We start from the raw sequence: 21,358 nt of genomic DNA, 5'->3' as shown, positions 1-21,358 counted from the left end.
TATATGCTGTCGATAAAACAACCACCTGATGAAAATAAAAAATACCAGTTGGATCAGTCAACTGGCATTTTGAATCTGGCTGCAGAATACTTTTAGAGAAGCAGAACGGTCCGATTTGTAGTGTCACAGACATGGGCTCTTGTTTTGGAATTCTTTTTTTTCAGGAAAATGCTTGATTTAGTCTCAGCTAAGGTTTATTATCCCAAAAAAATCAAATTTTTCTGTTCAGCTATAACAAGCAGTGGAACAACGAATATTTAGGGATGAAAAGGAAGAGTGCGTAGCTTCGGCTCAACCTGCTAAACATAAATGTTGTTCCTGTAATTAGGACACCAGGAGTAAAAACGAAAATATATATCTAAATAAATATATATCTAAAAATTGTAATACAAATAAAATCTATATCTGAATTGCATGACTTTTTTAAATTATATTTTTCTAAATAAATTGACCAACTTTCCTCCTCTTCAATTTCTACACTTGTTAGCACTCATCAAAAACCTGTTGTCAGTAAATATATTACAGACATTCTTCAGAGATTCTTCATACGTGGCACTTAAATAATTTATTACAGTCCAGCCAGTCCTTAACAACATGCATATTGTTCTATCAACTTAGGCTTTCTGCTGAGTGTCTGAAAATTTTCAGCTGGAGATGTAATGACTGCACAAACAATATGGAAATAGAAAAGTAAAGCAGTCAGCTGACCTTTAACAAAATTATTGCCATTTAAGAAGAGCCTAGGAGGAGAAGAGAGCTATTTAAAAGTTGCTGCATGTTATGGACATGGACACCCCTGACTTAATTGCTTCTATGAAAATACTTTCCTCTCTGAGCGTTTCTCTTCCATACTCATTTTCGGAAGAATGTCACAAATCAGGGGAACCTTTTCAAAGCTGCTTTTGTCACAGTGTCCCTGCAAACAGATGTCCTTATATCAACTTTTTAATGCATAAAGCCTGATATAAGCGCCACTGTTCAAAGTCCTTCACAATTCCAGCTGATCATACAGGAACTGTAAATGCTTTTTTGCAGCTAGCTGTACATTGCACAAGTGTCTGCAAGAGTGAGTAAAAAGCACAGCTCTATGTGGTGCGCTGACCTAAATTTACTTCATGAGGGCCGATCTGATAGAACTGATAGGAAAATCAAAAACCATTTGTCCACTTTTTTACACTGAAAATATTGATTTTATTGTTTATTACTGCAACTATCCCAATGTTTCATGAAGGTGGCAGCCATATTGAATTTAAGGGGAAGAGTATATAAGAAACCTTGGACCTTCATAATGGCTGTTTTGGCCTCAGGTATTGTTTTAGTTCATTTTTCTAACCACAAACAACAAAAAACGTATACGTACAAATGAAGTGCATCATAACACACTGCAAGTTAAAAATACATAAACATGTAAAAAGAAATAATCTTAAATGTTTCTACAAAAGGGGAAGACATGGAAACTAAAACTGTAAGGAGTGCATTAGATTGACACTCTGATGGAAGGCATCAACCTGAAGGTAAATTTCTAACCATTTTCTAACCAGGATCTGTGGGGTCTGCAGAGATATTAGCTGCTGTTTTTTTGTTTTTGTTTTTGTTTTTGTTTTGTTTTGGAACTACCATGTTTTGCAGGTGATCCAAAGCATACAGTGATGGATAAACACTAACCATTCCTAATAATGCCAGTGTAGATGGCCACTTGCTCCTTTGGAAATGTGTACTTCTTAAGTAGAAAGTACACTCTCTGCTGGGCTTTGGAGTTTTTGTGTGTGAACACCAGCTCAAGTCCAGAGAAAGGTGGTTCCTGGGAACGAGAAATAATCCAGTGTTGTTGAGGATGGTGAGAGGAAGCAGTATGAGGGATGTTCTCCGGAAGTCCACTATCATCTTCGCTGTCTTGAGTTGCTTAAAGTGCACCATTCAAGAGGTCTCATCACTTTCCATAATTATACCAGTGATGTGGTGTTGCTGTCATGATCTTGGCACTGACTGGTTTAATTACTCATTCCATTACCTGTCTATTCTGCCTGGTTTCTCATCACTGCTTGTCTGATCCACCTGCTCCTGCCTCTATTTAAGGTGCTTGCATCCAGTCATCAGAGCCTAATTATTCTTGTTCTCTCTAGCCAGTGTTGGGAGTGTTTTTAGAGTTCCTTGGTGTTTCTGAGTTCCTGATCCTGACCTGTTCTGCCTCTTAACCACTGAGCCTGCCTGTTCCTGTTCTGATCTGTTTGCCTGACCTGGCTTCAGACTCCTGCATGTTTTCCAGGGCTGCAGTATCTGGGACACTCTGGGCGGCGTCCACCGCATCTTGTTGGCAGCCCACCAGCTGGATCCTACCTCCTTCTCTGGCTATGGACTGAAGTTGTAAACCAGGTCAGAGACTCACATTCATAATCATTCTCTGTTAGATTTACATGGTCACTAACCTGTGTTTTCTCTCTCTAGAGTTTCCTTCCTCAGACACTCTGGCCACTGCTACTGCAGATCCACATCCCGTTGATTTAAATAAACGCTTTTTTTATAATCCCACTGTCTGTCTTGCCTTGAATACTGGGTCCTCTGTTCTGATTTGTGACAGTTGCACCTTCATGATATTCACAGATGGGTCTGCACTGGCATAGTCAGTAAGTATGTTAGGGTAAAGAGAAGGGGAGAAACACAGTCTTAGGGGGTGGTGGGGATTAAGGATTTTTTTATAGGAGAAGATGCTCCCGAGTTTCACCTACTGGTGAGAACTAAAGACCACAAACAAGATCATGGTTTGTGCTTGATCAAGGTGGTGCAAAAAGATTTGGTGTCCCCTGGCCGACTGTATTATCTGTTGACTTGTTTGTCCAGTAGTCAAATTACAGTGTGCCCGGCCTATGATTTTTCTACAGGGGCTTCAACATCAGCAACCAAAAGGCACCCTGTCACACATAGCACCATCTATTTTTACACATTACTGTTTGATTTGCACGTTTATAATCACAAGAAAGTTACCTTGGCTGCTCAAAATCAGTACAATCAAGCTGTTTAAGTCATGTCTAATAGTATGATAAAAAAAAAATCTAAAAAAAAATATAAAGGTGCAGGAATCAGAGTGTTGGACTGTCATGGTCAGTCCATTAATAATATAACCTTTCAGAGGCTGCATTTCAGAAGAAGCTAACACTAACAAAAAATGTGTAACCTTTTTTAAACCATCAACCGGAGGCTTTTCTTTCTTTTCTGCTTCTTTGTTCAAACTGTCAGTAAAGATTTGTTCAACTTTTGCATCTTACTTTTCATGATCTTTACATCTGTTTTTAACGAAAATAATGATCAGTAAAAACATTCATTGACTTTACCAACCGGATTGTAACTTTAACCGGATCTAAAATCCATTTTATTGTTGCAAGAAAGCTCTGAAATATGGCAACATTCCACTGGGCCCAGCATGCAATGACTGATGCCAGATGGCAAAGAATTAATGTGTTTGGATCCAGTTCACCACCTACAGATCACGGTACGCAGAGCACACAACAAACAGAACCTGATTGTTATTTTTATCGTTTGAGCCAAAAAGGCCTGTTTACTTATTAAGATCTTCTTTCTTCATGTAGGAAGCATTACTTCAAATATCCCCTATCTTTTAAACTTCTGTTTGTGTCTTCATGGATGTTGTACCATCAACGTACCTCCACCCAATTTCCATCCACCTCGTGGAAGAGGACACAGAAAGGGTCCGATTTGGAGGCTACATCTCGATCCAGCAGGTTGGACGCAGTGACAGATAGCTCGACCCGAGTCACGCAGTGCTGTGGTCCCACACTGCGTGTCCGACCATCAGGTGCCATACCCAGTGTGTAGGCCATGGTTTAAAAGCACAGGTGGTCAACCTGAAAGAGAAAAGATGTGCAAAATAAACATTCGGCAAAAGGTCAATTCCTTCATCAATCACAAGGCTCTTTTGAAAAACTTAACTGAAACTTCAGCTAAATGTTTTTGCTACTGGCAAAAATTGAGAAATTTGAAAGCCTTTATGAATAATAACTCGATGGAGAGATATGTTAAAGATACTAGGAGGTCCGTCATTTCATCTACACAAGGTCTGAAACCTTGCTAAGATGCTATGCTAGGGTTACCCTGGAGACGAAAACCACTGTGCTTTTCTTTAAAGATATATTCTTGGATATTCTGCCCTGTACGTATGGAGTTCTATGTGTCACAATACTATTTCATCTATTTTAATTTTTTTTTAAAACACATATCAGTGTGTTATTAGAAATAGCAATATCTTAGAAATGTTCTCAAATTTACCGGTACCACATTAAACCACCAAAAGCATTTTTGAATGCTGTAAAGTGTAAAAATTTTTAATATATAGTAGCTCAAGACCAAACTCCTTAGTGGTATAGAATAAGATAAGCTTCAAAACTAAATTTAGAAAGCTGGTTGTAAAATGAGAGGTGATGTAATCTCTGAGGTAAAATCTTCCCATTTTCCATTTCTGGATCTCCGTATTCTCCATTGCTACTACAGCCATCGTTACATCCAGGACAACCACAAAAAAAACTTTTCCACAGAGTATTCTAAACATTTACACAGCGCTCACGACGCTACGGAAGCCGGCAGACCAAACCAGCGCATTCAGCTCGGCAAAGAACTCATGCTCTTCCTCAACACTGAAGTCCTCAGACATTTTTCTTTCGTTGTTTCTTTCTTTGCACAGGTAAACAGCACATTTCTTCTTCTACGCTTGCATTATTGGCAGAGCAGACGCTGAATGCGCACTTTCATCTGGTTTGGTCTGCCGGCTTCCGTAGCGTCGTGAGCGCGCATGTGCGCGCTTTCAGGAAATCCTATACTCTACTGTTTATGCTCTAAAAACATTCTAAATGACTTCGTTTCGAGTAAATTCTGGATGCTACCCACTCAGGACACTTGGAATACATTGGACGAGCAGTATGGAGGAATATTGACACGTTTTTTGTGGACTTTTATGGACCTTTCTGTCTCGGTCACCATAGACCTCCATTATTTGAATGTCAGCAGACAGCAAGAAGCCTCCCAGATCTCCAGATGCATTTGAGATATCAAAAAAGTACTCCAGAGTGTTGTTCAGCATGGGGGTGAGTAGAAAATGAAGGCTAATCATGTTTTGGGTGTACTATTCCTTTAAAACAGGTCGACTTATAAACATTTAAAAGTATAATGCCTTAATGAGTAAAACAGAAGAGAAAAGTTTAACTAGCGTTGATGGGAGTAGCATCTATCTTGAATTACAAGTCAGGTAACATACGGTTATGCCAACTTTCCGTCTCATAATTCCAGATTTTCTGGGCTGTTCCAGTTGGAAATTTAGACTTCAGAGAGCAAAGGAAACACAAGATAACTAAGAAAGCCTAACAAAGATTTTCTTTTCTTTAAACACAAATGGTTCTGCAACCTTCATTCATTTAAAATAAAAAAAAGAAGAAAAAGGAATGATGGCTGGTTGAAAATGTTTATGCCTTAAATCAGGGGTCTTCAACATTTTCCAGGCCAAGGACCCCCAAACTGATGGCCAGATGAAGCAGGGACCCCCTAATTATATATATTGTATGAAATTGTGTTATATGAAACTGGTCCTATAGTCACTCTATTACAGATGGATTAATTTAACGAAAGTAATTTCTCACTGGGATTATTTAAGTATTTCTGATTTTGATTCCTTGTTAATGGGACAGGTGTTGTGAATGAAACGGTGCCCAGCTTGAAAGAGCTCCTGTGTGTCGCTGAATGCATGTATTGATGACTGAAAGACGTCTTCTGCCTCTTCTGTTTACTACAGTGTGTTGAATTTATTTTAATGTGTATTTAAAGACATTTCAATTAGTGGAAAAAATTGCAGGGGGGAATATAAAAAAAAAGTCTAATCAACCAAAACTTTCGCAACCCCCATGCCGTACCTCCATTAACCCCCTAGAGGTCACGGACCGCCTGTTCAAGACCTCCGCCTTAGATCATGTTTCCCAACCCTGGTCATCAAGTACCCCTGTTCTGCATGTTTTAGGCATCCTCTTGCTGACAAGCAACTGAAACACATCTAAAACATGCAGGCCCCATCCTACTACCCGCTCTGCAGCCAATGCCCCTCCAACCAAACTGGAGAATGGGGACAGTAAATAATTGCACCTCTGCATCGTAACAGAGACATTGAAAATGATGGGACCCGGATTAAAAAGATTTTAAACATTTTTGTATTCACACACGAACAGCACAGTACAATATGACTTGTAAACAATTACCCCTGATGTTTTACATCTTTTTTTGCAGCACTAGCAACAGAGCTTCTTATGTTTTTGTTTTTTATATTTACAAGAAAGAGGCTTCGTTCCATTTGCAGGATTTGAAAAAATAAAAGGACTAATATAGACTGTCAATGTTGAGTTTGTTTGCAAATTCCGAATTTTAAATGTCAACTTTGAGAGATAACCAATCGTGTAAAGTTTTAAAATAAAAAAATAAGTGAATAAATATGTGCAGTGCAGGGGATGAATAAGAGCGTAGGCCTATACGCATGCAACATACGACTATCTGCTTTTCCAAGTAGAGTTTAGCAGCTGAACAGCAGAAGGAAAAAAGGAGTGTTTGTATCTATTGGTCCGAGCTGGTGGATATTTAAAACGGGAACCAGAGGGTAGAAACTGGAATTCGCTATGTAGGGGATGGGTGTAATTATCCAAGATGGACTCAGCCTTCCTTATTACCTGCTCTTCATACATTTCAGTCATGTTTTTCTGTTGAACACCCGTGATCTTACAACACACTTTAATAATCTTGGATATGACATTTTTATTCTTTACATTAAGAAGAGCGTACCAGCAGATGGCAGAGAAGGTAAGCAAGGACTTACCTTAAGGTAAGTAAAAGATCTATAGAACATGGTCATCAGAGTCTTGTCAACCTGAAACCTGGCTTGCTTACTGAGGCAGTATAAGCTCTGCTGCCCTTTCTGATGTATTGTTGTGCGATCTGTTAATTCACAAACTCCTGAAATTACATCTTGCCAGAAGCAAACACATGCGTTCGCCTCGATTTCCCTTTCTGTGGAAACTTTTATCAGGAGGCTTTCCAGATAGATACGGGTAGTTCAATTTGAACTCTATACATTATTCATCTGGCTTATTCCATGTTAAGATTTACTTACATGATCAAATGAAATAGAAAAACACCCAATAGTTGTCTCATAATTTTAATTAGTGGCACCCTAAGTGTTTAACACTACTGTCCATCTCTACTTCTATCATTTTGAACATTGACCTCTATTTAATTAAAATTTTAAGGTTACCTTACACTTTAGACGTGATCTTGAAAATAATCCACTGAAAAAGGTCAGGCTTTTGTCCATATGAGGCCAATTTTTTTTTAAAAGGTAAAGGATAATCCCAGAAAGGGAACACAAGGTAATCTAGTAAGGATGTACATGAGTGCGCACACACTTATGATTTGTACCACAAGACTAGATCACAGCAAAGAGGTTTAAGGCAAAAATTGGATGAAATAACACACTTGAGGTATTTTCGTTATGATCCGAAAAGTGACACGAGTCTGATTTTTGAACAAACAGTTCCCTCTGTGTACACAAAAGGTGTTTTTGCTCTCACGGCAGCATGCAGAAAGGATGCGGTCTGTTGCTAAGATACTAGTCATAACCAACGTGGTCCTCTGGTCCAGTTCCGTGATGTCACACCTTTAGGTTGTGATAACGAGGACAAAAATAACATCTTTTTTTTACTCCCTTTACTCAATCATCGTTCAGGGGTTCATTTGCTTTCATTCACTCCAGTGTTTTATTTTAATTGAAATATTGCTAGTTTGAGAGACTGAGGGAGAAAACCAGCTGCTGACACCTGCTGCTTCCTCTATATGCTCAGAAATTTAGAATGAACATGCTGCTCCAGATCTGGAGCTTTTTCAGCAATGGTTTATTACATTCTCTGTCCAAGTTCTGAATCTACAAAAGACATGTTTGAAATTAATCAGATCTATTACATCCCTTCAGGTCAGCATACCTGGGAGAGTATTCTGATAGCACATTCAGCCCTGACCCAGCTAAAGATATTCACATCTTGATCACACTTCCTCAGTGAGAAACCAGAGAGAGGGCAGGCTGTTACCAGTTTACAGCATAGTGACCTCTGCAGGCACTCATCAGGTCTAATTACGTGTCCTGTCTGCTGCATTTGGAGCCAGAGACGTCATTAAAAGCAGGATTTCAATGTAAACAATAATCATGTAAAAATTTGCATTGACCTAAATTGAGATCAGGTCAAAAGGGAACTCAGCTTTGCGTTTTTCCTCTCTCTACATGCAAGGTTTTCATGAAAATATCGAATGTGTGCCACATCCTTCCGCCTGTAACCCCTCTAACCCGCAGTCTGAATGCAGGTCATTTTGCGTGGGTTTTTTATTTTATGCATTTAAAAGCGCGCACACGCACCAACCTGCTCCGACATCAACAGAGAAGCAAAAAACAGACTCACCTCAGTAAATGAACAACTTCTCAGGCGTTTTCCACTTCACACTTTCTATTTTATTTTCTTTCTTTTCAAAACGAGAAGGAAAAAAAAATAAAACTCACTTTTTGTTCTTCTTTTATCTGAAGGCTAAACCTGTAATTGACATTTTGACCTGCGGTGGTTATCCAAGGAGGCGCAACAGTGTGTGAGCGGAAATCATTGTGGGAGCGCTGACTCCTCTGCCAGCATCGGCGGACCGAGCTCCGTCAAGTTCACATGAATAAGATCCAACCGGATGTACAATCCTTTCACCTTCAAAATAAAGGTCAAGTTCAGGAAACTCATTTTAGTTAAATGTGATCTTGGTGGAACTATATTTGCTGACTTTTATAAACATAAATTACTTATTTTGCAGACTTTAATGAGTATTTAAAGTGATCAATTAAAGGTATAGAGGATTATCTTTTATATCCAGGTGGCTCATGTAAATAAGTGGTCCTTCTAATTGTCAATCATTTTGGTGATATGTTTACGTAGGGTCTTCCAATGTGCTATATTTTTCTGCGCATGGTGGTTTCAGACAGTCATTGAAGCTCACCTTTCTCACTGTGGTTCTTTGAAATTGGCAGAGGGTCCTAAGAGAGAAAGTGTCTATGAAGTGTATGAGAAGAAAAGAAAGGTTCCAGAAGAGGCACATATATCGCTTAATCAGGCTCAGAATGGGAACGATTTTTGGTCCTGGCATTTTACCATCTACACCGGCCCACGTATGGACACCACCCCACGACAAAAAAAAAAAAAATATCGACGCACAGTCAAATGGGTGCATCTTAGATGTGAAATGCAATACGACTACACATTGTGGATTAACTGATCTATCTTCAAGCATCACATGACATCCATGACCAAGACTTCTAAATCTAAAGAAAAACATTTTTTACCCATTGACGGCCATCCTAAACTGCCAGATTGGGAAACATCCCAACCTGGCAACAATGCAAGTAAGACAGGAAACCGAAGTCTTAAGATGCAAAACCCCATCATGCACCGCAACATATTTTTGCAAAATATTCTAACATAAATTCGCCCAATATAAGAGGAACATCGTAGTTTGGTTTAAAGAAAGCATTTTAGTTTTATTATAATTTAGTTTGTTGCAAGGATTTTACAATTTGAAGAAATGGAAAAATTACACCACATGCCAACCGTCACAAGGATGTGCATGACAAGGAAGGGCTATGTATACTGCAATGCATCATTTAAGTATTTAACATTGTGTTACTTCTTGAGTTATTGACTGTCACAGGTAAATAACTCAAGAGGGCCCTCGCACGCTGAAGTAAGGACCGGCCCTGTCAGTATAGGCTGTTCCTACCCAACAGCAGTGACTATTGAAAAGAGAGCGCAGGCACTGTGTAATGGGGGAGGAGTTACGTGATCAAAGGGAGCAAAAAGCAGTGATCATCTGACCGAACGGTAGGTTGACCGAGTTCACTATAAAGTCCACTATATAGTCCCCTCTCTATATAGTTATTGAGGGATTTAGGGGTTAGAATGACGTTTGGACACGGTAAACTTGTATGAGCTATGAGAACAGCAACATTTAAAAAGAGCGTGCACAAGGCGAAATGGGCTCGTGCACGCTCTCGCACGCCTTTAATAGGCTAACCCGGGTACAGGGTTGTGCATGTGCATTTTTTTTTGTTTTTATTTTTTTAAATTGGCTAAAATTCTCCACAATACCTTTAATATTTTCATTGCACTGTAGATGCATTCAGGCAGTATGGCTCTTTGTCCAGGGCAGTACAGACCCTGGTTTCCAGCATTTTGTAGATAATATTAGGGGTCCCTCAGGTCCCTCCCGCATATCTAGAAAATCACTAATGGACAAGATACCAAAATACATGACCTCCTCCACTTCAGACAAAGACTGATCAGGTATTGTTTAGGATCATGGCCTAAACACCCAAACAAAATAACAGGATGAGAATCTGAAGTTTCCAAACTACCCTCTACTCCAAAACTACACCCTGAAATTCTGGAAGCACTTTTTCTGTTGCAAGGATGTGGCTCAGCTCTTGCCTTGCTCTTAAAAGCCCCACTTGTACCCTATGAGAGGTGGTACTGAACTCAAGTAAGAGTAGCACTTCATTATAATTTTAAACTAGTAAGAGTAAAAAAGTATTTGGTAAAAAATCTACCTGAGTTCTGAGCAACTCATCACTACATCAGATGTTAGAAATGATGTAACAAAGTCAGAACTAAATGTCACCAGACATAAAGCAAGCTTTTGCAGGAAATGACAGTGATCTAACATAAGAATTGATTGTGTTTCACTCAAGTAAGAGTTGTGTTTTTTATTGTGATATTACACAAGCAAAACGTACGATGCAGTAAACCTACTCATTACGGCTGTTTTCAAAAATATATTCAAGTAAAAGTAATTGAGTAAATTTAACTCATACCCTAAACTGCCACTGCACCTTGCAGCACAGGGCATAGTTAATTGCAAGGTGATTAAAATAGTGGGTGGATTTATACACCAGGTTATTCTACCTTTTTTTGTATTTTTATTTAATTTTCTCCTTACTAATTTCATATAAAATGTAAGGAATGAAAAATTAATTACGGTACTAAGAGAAAAATCTGAAATGGTTGATCTTGATTTTTCTTTTTTTCACAAAAAAATCCACGCATTATTCTGACATTGTAATATACTATGTCAACTTTAAGAGCATTACATTTATTTTTGACAGTTTAAATTGCTCAGTAGAAAGAGAGTGAAGTGTTTTTTATTTTATTTTATTATCCATTGTTTAAAAAAGTGGCTTATTGTAGTACCCTTAATAACCACAAGAGGGAGATAAGCGTTTTTAAAATTTAAACAGCTCCAATTATTTTTGTAACAGAAGTCAATTTTCTCCATATTCATAAAGGAAAATCAAACTAAATGTATATAATTTAATAACAAACGGACATATATTTAAAGAAACTTTATTATCAAGGATCTTCAGTGAAACTGAGGATGTTGGCAATAGTGATTTCACCCAGCACGTGTAAACAACAACAAAAAAAACACATAATAAATACAAAAATGGGATACAAAAACCCTGAAAAACAGTTTGGAATAGTTTTTTTTTTAAGTTGATAGCAAAATATATACATTCCTTGTCTATGGAATGGCATAAAATAAAATCAAACTGGCACAAAATGTGTAAATGGAGCAAACAGCTTAAATCAAAATAGAAAAAAAAACAAGACAGTGTTTGTACCATAGGTATAGACAAAAAGGAAGTTCTGTGAAAGCTGAAACATTAACAAAATATGCTGGTCCACATAAAAACCCAAAAGGCCATTTTTTTCCACCAGTGTTTACAAGTAAAAGAGCAAAGCACACAATAAGGTGCAGACATTTCAAAACCAATTCTGTTCTCATTTTATCAAGTAGTCTTAAGATAGAAAATTAATACAAGATGAAAACCATGCAAAAACTGTTTCAACAAAACATAAATAGATAATAAAAAAATAAGCTGCTCATCCTTCCATTTAAAGCAGAAATAAATACGTATTCTGACAGAGACCACAACCTTTCATGATGATCAGGGAGGAAACCCCCTGTTTACAGCAGATTCTTGACTTATGGTGTTTTTCACAAATGTGGTCCCTGTTACACAGTGCAAAGTGACTCATTAAATCAGAGTCTGCAGAAATACAAAGAAAAGTATTCCAGTGCCAAAATAAGAAGAAAAACATAAAAGGTGGCCTTTAGTTTCGTAGCAGAAACTGTGTCCTGGGGGATCACATCAGATCAAAAATAACAAGCTCATTACAGTTGTTACAACTTCTGAGATCTGTGGTACAAACTTAGACAGATTTTTTTTTTTTTTTTTTTTCCTAAGACTCAGCTGATGTACATTTTTAGAAAATGTAATTTCTATATTTTCATTGACCAAATTAACCCAGTTGGTTGCTTCAGAGACAAATCTGTGATGGTTTTCTAACCTATGAGGGACAAAAACGGTGAAAACAACTGGAACAAAAATTTTCTCTTGCAAAACTAGAGGCTCAGATATGCAGCATTCATGCTTTAAAGCAGACAAAAATATGTCTTCTCTCCGCCTTTCTGTACATCATTTAATAACACATCTGGAAAAGATAAATATATTTGTTTGTGCCAGAAGAAGTAGGTGGTGAAGCTGCAGTTTGATCTCCTCTGCCCTGCGGTACAGATCACATTAGGTGGAGGAGAAGTTCAGTCTCCTCTCCATCTGGCTGAACGTCTGAGCTTCACTCAGAGAGACGTTATTCTTCCACAGCCTAAAGGAGGAAGCAAAACTTGAAACAACTGCACGGATAACGGTTTCTGGGTACCATAAAGGAAGTGACGCTGTGTCCCGTTAACATCTACCTGATGACTTGTAGAGCAGGGCAGGACCTTAATGCTTTAACCAGAGCTTCCACTCCCACAGCACTCACACTGTTGCACTCCAGGCTGAGGGAAACACACACAGACAATGATGTCCACAAAAGTTGCTCATTCTACTTTCCACAATGAACCAAACTTAGATTGTTTTTCTTTGTATTATCGCAGGCATCTGTTTGTTTTTTCAGTGCAGCACAATAGCATCGTTGGCTCCCCTCTCCCCTCCCTCACAGACATTTGTGACACCCACTGCCACAGCAGAGCTTGCCAAGTCATCAAGGAAAATTCATACACGGTTTTCAGCTGCTTGAGCTGTTGTCCTCATGCAAAATGAATATCACTGCCACTGCTGCTGCTTTTATCTACTCCACCTCATTAAAACTCAAATACTTTAATATTATCATCTCTGAAAGTATGCAAATACAAAATATTTCTTGCAATACTTTTTTAATCTCTTATTCTCTGTATTAAACTACATATGAGATAATTCTTTTTACTGAGGTATTTTGCTTCTTATATTCTTGTAGTAGGAGTATTTTTGTTATCAATCTTCCGTCTGCTTTGAAATTGAAAAAATAGGAGACACTTTCTCTTGTATAACGGCAATAAATGGCCTTTGAATGAATTTGATTTTGGCAGATTTTTTTACTGGCTACTGCAACACCATAGTGAAGATATTGAAGAAAAATGTATTTCCAATGCTCCAAATATGCTGTAAACTAGTGGCAATATTCTCAAATAATCTTTAGACTAAAGGTAATTTTAAGAAAATCTTAGAGTTCCTTCAAAACTAAAATATGATAACAGAATTCTTAAGCTAATTGAAAATCAACCAGAAAAGCTAAATGCACTAAAATGATCATATTTTAAGCTGTAGCTTAACATTGACAGGTAAGTTATACCACAAATGCATTAGAGGTATTTAAACTAAATACTTTCATACAATATTTAGTTCTTTACAAGTAAAATAAAGAATAAAAATCTGTAATAGGGTATGCCAAACTTTGTCAGCCTTGCAGGATACTTATGATCAAATCTAAATCAATCATTATTTCATTCAAGTTTCCTGCATTTCAAATTATACTCATGTTATAATTTTTTTCCACCAGGTCTCACAAAAGTAAGTCAGGACACATTTAATAATATTTTTTTCCCATGCTCCATGCAGGGCTCAGAAGTATTCTTATGGTGTTAAACACACTTTAGATGGTTTAGAACGCAGACTCTGGAAGGCTGAGCAAGTATAGACAATGGATGGACAGAAACCTTCTGGACTCTCTAGCGAAGTGATGGCTGGCCAATAGAGGGTGCCGCCATGTTACAGTAAAAACACAAAAATATATTAAAAAAATTATAAAACAGAAATACTTTAAAATAATGTAAAGATATTTATCAGATCTATTAAGATAAGCATTTAATAGGTCCATGTATAAAAACCTTTGTTATTTTCATGGATGATGCCCGATTGCTGATGTATTCAACTCTAGGGGAGCAGAAATATTTGTTCATAGACTCTATAAGTGATGCTGCATGCATAGTCACTTGAAAGAGTAGATTTAGGTGTGCAGCTCCAGACAGGAGGGTATCTAGTGAGGCTGACTTGGAGGTCAAAGGTTAGAAGGACAGAGAAGTAAATACGTTTATTGGGGGAGGTTATGTTCTATTGTAGAATTTCAAGGATACCCTCGATAGCAGATGATTGGCTACAACTTCCTCTAAATAAAATAAATACAATTTCTCAAGACAGTATCATCATTGTGTGATTGATTTAATTAAATCCGGATTCATCCAGCATCAAAGTGATCTTACAGTAATCTGTTTTAGTATGACTATGAGTAATGATGCATGGGTGTGTGTGTGTGAAAAAATGTTTTCATTAATTTGAATAAATCTGTTTAATACAACTTAATACATGTTTTCTTTTTGTAAAATGCCCTCATAAAAAAAAACAAAAAAACATATTTACCATTGACTTTATTCTGAACAAACAACCCATTCTTCAATAAAAATGTTTTCATTAACTTTCCTGTTTCTGCTGTGTTGGATCAAACTTACTCGATGCGATTCAGATCGTGGCAAAAAGGAAGAACTTTAGAGAGCTCCAGCGCCACATCGTCTCCGCAGTTATTCCAACCAAAGCTGATTTAAAAACAAAGGCGAGAAAAGAGAGAAAGATTAATTTCTGCTGTAAAATCAGAGTAATTAAAATCAGTTTATAACAGTCGGTAAGGAAAGTTGGTGTCAGAATTAATCTTTGTAAGGTGAATGCCAGAAAAAAAAGGAATACATTTGTGTTGGATAAGTACTCTTCACTCTTTATGTCTTAGCTCATTTTGATTTCTGCCTCTTGTGAGTTTGTGCAATGTTCTTAATTAGCTCTTTTTTGTTACCCCACATCCTGTATGACGGGACAGTGGCTCAAACTGGCAGCGACAGCACTCAGCTCTGCATCCCCCACAGACGTCAAGCTGAATAACAGTTAAAAATAGCAAACAATCAATACCTCCTGTAACACCTCTGTGATCGGATTCCTGAACTAACAGGACTTACTGGATCTTTTTGAGGCTCTTTAGGCCCATTATTGCTTTGGACAGACTGAGCAGGCCCTCGCTTCCGATTCTGTTTTCCGAAATACTAAATAAGAAAAAAACACAGTTTAAAAACATTCCTGCAATAGAGATAGCTGGACGAAAAAAGTCTATAGAGTAAAGAAGATTTAGCCAAGAGAATCTTACTCCAGTACAGCGAGCTGCGTCATTGATGGGAGGACAAGAGACATTCTGGCAGCCGTGAGGTCACCCAAAAAATTACTGGACAGACTGGCAGAGAAATACAAACAGATGGCTTCTTTATGTAACTTTATATACATACATATTGATATAAAATCCAGTTAAGATAGAAAAGCTTTCCATATCAAGAAAACTGTAAGATCTTCTCAGTTTTTTTCTGCTGAGCAGGGAGATATCCCAGAGACTGAAAACATGTCCTTACTGGAGCTCCTCCAGATGGATGCAACTCCTCAAAGCTTCCAGCAGCTTCTCTCCACAGGAATCACTCAGGAGATTCTTAGGGAGACTGAAGGGGAAAAAAAGAGCAGCAGCAAGAATTAAACCAGTTTATAAAGTTCAAGCACAGCATGTAAAGAGCAATAATAAAATAAAATAAAAATAATAATACTAAAAAAAGTGCAGAAATTATGGATCTTACTCACAAAAAATTTTCACTAGAGTTTTAGAGAAAAGAGCTTAAAACACAACAAATCTTGATCATTTTTAAACATTTATGTGTTGGGAGCTGGAGAAATCCCATCTTTCTCCAGCAGAGTCCGCCGTGGATCCTCTGAGGGAGCTCCCTGCACAGCTGCAGCTCGTCAAGATCATCAGAGGATCCACTACTTAAGCTGTCTTCAGACCTTGCCTCAACGCCGCAGTGTTGTTCCAGTTGGTCAGCGCTAAAGCCTAGATCCTCTGAGTATCTCCATGACTTTGAATCCTGTCTGGATTCTAACTATTATCTCTGTCTTCCAGGAAACCTGTGCCTCCTCTGAGAAAGCTCTGGAAGAGCTAACCTGCCGAGCCGACCCTCTGAGCCAAACCCTGAAGATCCCTCTGAGAAACCTCAAGCAGCTCAGGACTGAGCTGGGACTTCCAAGCCAAGGTCTGTTCTAACAAGACGTGAGACGCTGAAGCAGCTAACGGACTCTGCTGATGAACCCTTCTCCAGAACCAACAGTGACTCTCCCAAAATTAACCTCAAGAACCCTCAAGGGGTGAGATTAAGTTCTTTTGACAGAAACTAAACTCTCCATTCAAACTATAATTACTTTGATTTCTGCTGAATTACAAATTAAAACCTCTCCTAAAGGACCTACAGCAATTTTTAACTGTAATGGTAAATGGTTGTTATGGTTAAATTACAGAGGAAAAGAAAGCGGCTAAACTTATATGTCTTTACTATGTAAAAATACAGAGCAGTGATTCTCCTTCGAGTTATAACTTTTTTCTCAATGTGAGTAAGGTAGTATAAGTAGATTATCACCACCTCTATTTGATCATTTTATTATTAATTGCTAAATTGCAAGTATGATGAAATGCACATATGTGTAGAATTAACTAATTTAAGATGACTTGATTCTCTTGTTAGAAGGCAATTATGAGGAAATTGTAGATCTTAGCATCAGAATCTGAGTGAATTATTCTTCTTATTGTATGCAGATTGCATGTCCCCCTCCTGCATATTAGCTATGCTGGTGTATAGTTGTTTTCCCTGTGTGCCTCTGTGTTGTACTGTGATGAAAGCATTCACACTTTAGTTCCATCCATGGTTCCTTCACCTGATCTTCCTGAGGTTTTTCCAGACAGGAAGGATTCCAGTCAGTGTCTGTAATCCTCTATCAGCCATCCTCCAGCCACCTAACCTGAAAATAAAAAATTTATTAAACTCAGCTTTTATTTTTCATGGAAGAAAGGCCCAACTTGGAATGATCAAAACCACTTTCTCTGAGGGAAACAACTCACTCTATCTGCTGGATCTGAGTGAGCTTTTCTATTCCAGCCAGAAGGTCCAAAGCATCTCCTTCTGATGGTTCTGAGGTTTTTATGATTTCGTTCAGCCTTTTTCAGACAAAAACATACAGACATACATTTAATCCGCTCTTCAAGGTACATTCATTCACCACATTTCTTGAATGTTTAAAGAAATGCTTCTAATTTCTTAACTGCTCATACTAAAAGAAGTTTGGCAAAAGACTTAACTTCAAATAAACAAAATATGTTTTTATAGTTGAGTAAAAAAAGATCCTTCTAGTTAGTGCATTTTATTAAACCTTTAACATTCTGTCATGATAGAAACCACCAAAATGAATGTGTTTTATTGGATGTTTTTATGTGAAAGACAAACTATTCCATAATTGAGAAGCGGAGGGAAAAAGCTACATGCTTTTCATACTTTAACAGCCAGAAGAAAAACATAATTATCAATAACTTTTTCGTAAATTCCCTTCATTCTGAAGTGAAATCCACTACAAACAGCCACCATCAGTACATTAGAAGTCCCCTCATTCGTAAAAAGTACTAAGTAATTTTATCTCAGTTTAAATCCAGCAGTTCTATAAAGGACTTAAAAGTTCATTAGAAAATATAGACAGCCATGAGCATCAAGAGCTGACGGGTCAGGTTCACTTTAAATCAGGTTTAGAATCTAAAACAAGATCCAAAGCTTTGAACATCTCCCAGAAGTCTCTTTAATCCATGATCTGGAATAATCCAAACCACATATAGGAGGGACCAACAGCAGTCCTACTAAGACATGGACCTCCGCATGACAGGCTGTAAAATGAATCAGAGAATAAGGCAATAAATCTGGAGGAGTTGCAGGGTTTCACAGCTTAGATTAGAGAATGTTTTTTTTTTTCCTGAAACATTTTAGCCTCCATAAAAAAAGTGTAGTCTAAAGGTAAGGCCACACCCTGAACATAGTATCGTCCTCACTCTGGGACATGGTGGTAGCAGCATTTTGCTTTGGGGAGTATATCCTTCAGCAGGGACAGTGAAGCTCATTGCGGTGGATGGGATGATGTTTGACTGAAAATACACGTCCATCCTGTTTGAGAATCTGAGATAGGTAACTAAAGACCTGAAACTATGGAGGAGGTTCGCCTTTCCAACAGGATAACGACCTTAAATTCACAGACAGAGCCACAACTTGACGGCTTGGATCAAAGAATGATTATCTGCTAAAAGGGTCCAGTCAAAGTTTAGACCTCGATCCAATTAAGAATCTGTGGCAAGACTAGAAAAATGAATGTTCACAGATTCTTGCATACAGTTAGCTGACTCTTTAGCTATTTTGCAAATATTTAAAAAAGAAAACATATATTGGAGACATCAGTGTTGTGCCTGAATGCGTTCATTGAACGTACGTTCATGAACTCGTTCATATTTTGGGCGAACGTGAACTGAACGTACTGTATTACTGCCTGATGAACTTTATTGTGAACTTGTTCATTCTGGTGTCTGTGAACGGCACGCTCTCTCAGTTCAACTCCGTTCAATAGGTTGCCAGATTTCTATAGAGCCCTTCAGGCGAAACCCCGGCTAAATCAAACCGTAAACAGGCTTTAATATGTAGCGGGAAAAACACCCAATCTGGCAACACTAGCTACCAGAGTCGTAGCCTACAGCCGTGTGCGTCATCAAAACAAAATGCAGCGTGAAGGCCACAGCAGCATGGAGGCGACCGTGGACGCGACAAAGCAGCAGTATAATCACTTAAAAGAGGTTTATGACCAGGTGGTCGGTGAGGATGATGGCAACAATGTTACATTTCTCTGCAAAAACCCGCCGGCTTTCAGTAAAAAAATCCGCACTTCAGTAACCTTAAATTTCTACCTCAGCCTGGTCCCTCAGTTTCTGTTAGTAAAATGTTCTTGAGGGTTTTACTATTCATGTAACTTGTTTGTTAAACCTGCCTGGTATAATTTTCCAGGATTCCAGGATTCCTTTTTAGTATGTACTGAAATGGAATTTCAAATTGAAAAAATTATTAAAATAAAAAAAAACATTTGCACCTTAAAGACTACTTTCCTATTTTTCTTTTAATAATTCCTCATAAAAAAGACCATTCAAGCAGCACATTTTTCCTGATGTTTTTGAGAATATACTGTAGGGGTGAAAGCTGCAGCTGCTACTATAGAGAAGTGAATGGACAGCAACAAAGCATTAAAGCAACAATGGGGAAATGCTGTCCCCTCAATGCTAATGTAAACCCTGGTTGGATAAGGATTCAAAACTGGATATTAAGATGAAATCTGACACACAGTTTCAGTGTTACAACTGATAAAATAATTGCTGTCTGTGGTTCTACAGTAGGCTATGGTGTAATTGAGCAATATATGAAACAAAAAAAAGAACTATGAACTAGTTCATTTTTTGGAACTGTGAACTTAGTTCAAAATTTTGAATTATGAACTATGAACTGAACTAGTTCATTTTAAAATGTGTGAACTGAACTTTGAACTAGTTCACGTAGAAAGAGAACTTTCCCAACACTGGGAGACATGCTTCTCAATCTTCCAAGCTTCTAAATTTAGTGAAAGGTGGTTTTACAAAGTATTTAAAAGAAGGTTTAATTAATATGCACACTGTATTTACATTCTTAATGGTATTTTTTGTCCTTTTCACTCCACAATTATAAAGTATCATTGATGTATTTATTTATTTCTTTTGGTATTCCACTAAAATTCAAAAACAAAACATGAGCAGAAAACGTGAAAAGAAAAGATGTAAACTTCCATCTAGCCACACAGCAATGCTGGTCTTTGGTTAAATAGAACAGCCCAAATAGAAGAAACTGCTACTAACTTGAGAATCTTTAAAGAGTCCATAATCCTCAGAGCTTGAGCCAAACATCTACAGCCGTTTTCATTCAGCTGCATTGCTGCATCCAGACTTGGAAAGAAAAAGGAGTCGGAAAACTCTTAAACACAGACCTTTGAGCTTTAAACTGAAAGGTTTGATCAGTTGAGGTTTTACCAAAGATCTTCTAAAGCAGTGCAGTCCTGCAGTGCTTCAATAAGCTGCAGCCTTGCAGCTGCTGACCAAACACAATGGGACAAACTGTAGGAGTCAAAGAAGAACATAGGCATTCATTTACTCCAATAGACACATTAACACTTTGATGGAAGAAGAACAAACTATTTTAAACACTTGATATCAAATGATGCGCTTACTTGAGTGATTGAAGCCGAGGCAGCAAGTCGATCAAGGTCTGAGCCGCTGCATCACTTATCAAAACACCAGACAGGCTAGAGGTAAAAGAGAATGAGTTTCCATTATTAGACTTTTCATTAAAAGTGTCATTAACTGACTAAGTTGAAGTGAATTATTTAGACATAAGGGTACTAAGACTAGATTATCTAGGTGAAGCTTAAAATCCCAGAGGAAATGGCCAACATGAAGATCAAGGAGAGGCCTGTGAGGAATTTGATTTGCAAGGAGCTGCCATGTTAAGAAAGACCACCTGAGGTCATCACTAGAAATATTGGTATCAGCAGCAGATGGATCATCCGACAGTAAGTCAGGCTCACCAGACAGAGGAGGCTTTAGACATAACTATGTGATGTCTGAGCCTGTTTAGGTGCAGATTGCTTGTGTCCTCTCTCTTATAGGTTTTTGAGGAGGAGACATAAGCAGGCTGCACACACATGAGCCTGATCTTCATCTAGTGCAATATTTAAAGCCTGGCCTCCTGTGTGCTCACTGTCTGATGGTAGATCTGCCAACATCTTTCTCTTGTGGAAATAATCTTTTCAGCCTTTAGGGATTTTTACAGAGAACTAACCTGTGCTCTGTCTACCTAGGCTCTAGTTATCCTTCTACCAAGTCACACCATCCACCTCCCTCATCTCCAGCTCCTACTCCAGTGAGCCTGGCTTCCTCCCCAACCTGCACCTGCTTCAAGAGATGCTACC

General features: G+C 38.1%; 2 protein-coding genes across 2 annotated transcripts in view; both read right to left on the bottom strand.

Annotated features, from left to right (window-relative positions):
• cpne2 (copine II) overlaps positions 1 to 8,585 on the bottom strand; it is a 72,335-nt gene extending 63,750 nt beyond the window's left edge. The window contains exons 1-2 of the mRNA XM_038291001.1: positions 8,490 to 8,585; positions 3,660 to 3,860 (exon numbers count right to left, since the gene is read on the bottom strand). Of these exons, the coding sequence (XP_038146929.1) occupies positions 3,660 to 3,836 (177 nt within the window). The 5' untranslated portion in view covers positions 3,837 to 3,860; positions 8,490 to 8,585. The remainder of the gene's footprint in view (positions 1 to 3,659; positions 3,861 to 8,489) is intronic.
• A 2,945-nt stretch (positions 8,586 to 11,530) lies between these two features.
• Positions 11,531 to 21,358, bottom strand: part of nlrc5 (NLR family, CARD domain containing 5) — a 55,139-nt gene continuing 45,311 nt past the window's right edge. The window contains exons 42-53 of the mRNA XM_038290956.1: positions 20,618 to 20,692; positions 20,421 to 20,504; positions 20,250 to 20,336; positions 17,406 to 17,501; positions 17,222 to 17,305; positions 15,880 to 15,963; positions 15,624 to 15,707; positions 15,439 to 15,522; positions 15,279 to 15,356; positions 14,944 to 15,027; positions 12,874 to 12,957; positions 11,531 to 12,782 (exon numbers count right to left, since the gene is read on the bottom strand). Of these exons, the coding sequence (XP_038146884.1) occupies positions 12,701 to 12,782; positions 12,874 to 12,957; positions 14,944 to 15,027; positions 15,279 to 15,356; positions 15,439 to 15,522; positions 15,624 to 15,707; positions 15,880 to 15,963; positions 17,222 to 17,305; positions 17,406 to 17,501; positions 20,250 to 20,336; positions 20,421 to 20,504; positions 20,618 to 20,692 (1,006 nt within the window). The 3' untranslated portion in view covers positions 11,531 to 12,700. The remainder of the gene's footprint in view (positions 12,783 to 12,873; positions 12,958 to 14,943; positions 15,028 to 15,278; positions 15,357 to 15,438; positions 15,523 to 15,623; positions 15,708 to 15,879; positions 15,964 to 17,221; positions 17,306 to 17,405; positions 17,502 to 20,249; positions 20,337 to 20,420; positions 20,505 to 20,617; positions 20,693 to 21,358) is intronic.

Source organism: Cyprinodon tularosa, unplaced genomic scaffold, assembly GCF_016077235.1.
Source record: "Cyprinodon tularosa strain WSP-4 unplaced genomic scaffold, ASM1607723v1 ctg290, whole genome shotgun sequence".
NCBI lineage: Eukaryota > Metazoa > Chordata > Actinopteri > Cyprinodontiformes > Cyprinodontidae > Cyprinodon > Cyprinodon tularosa.
This window is presented reverse-complemented; position numbering and strand designations above follow the sequence as displayed.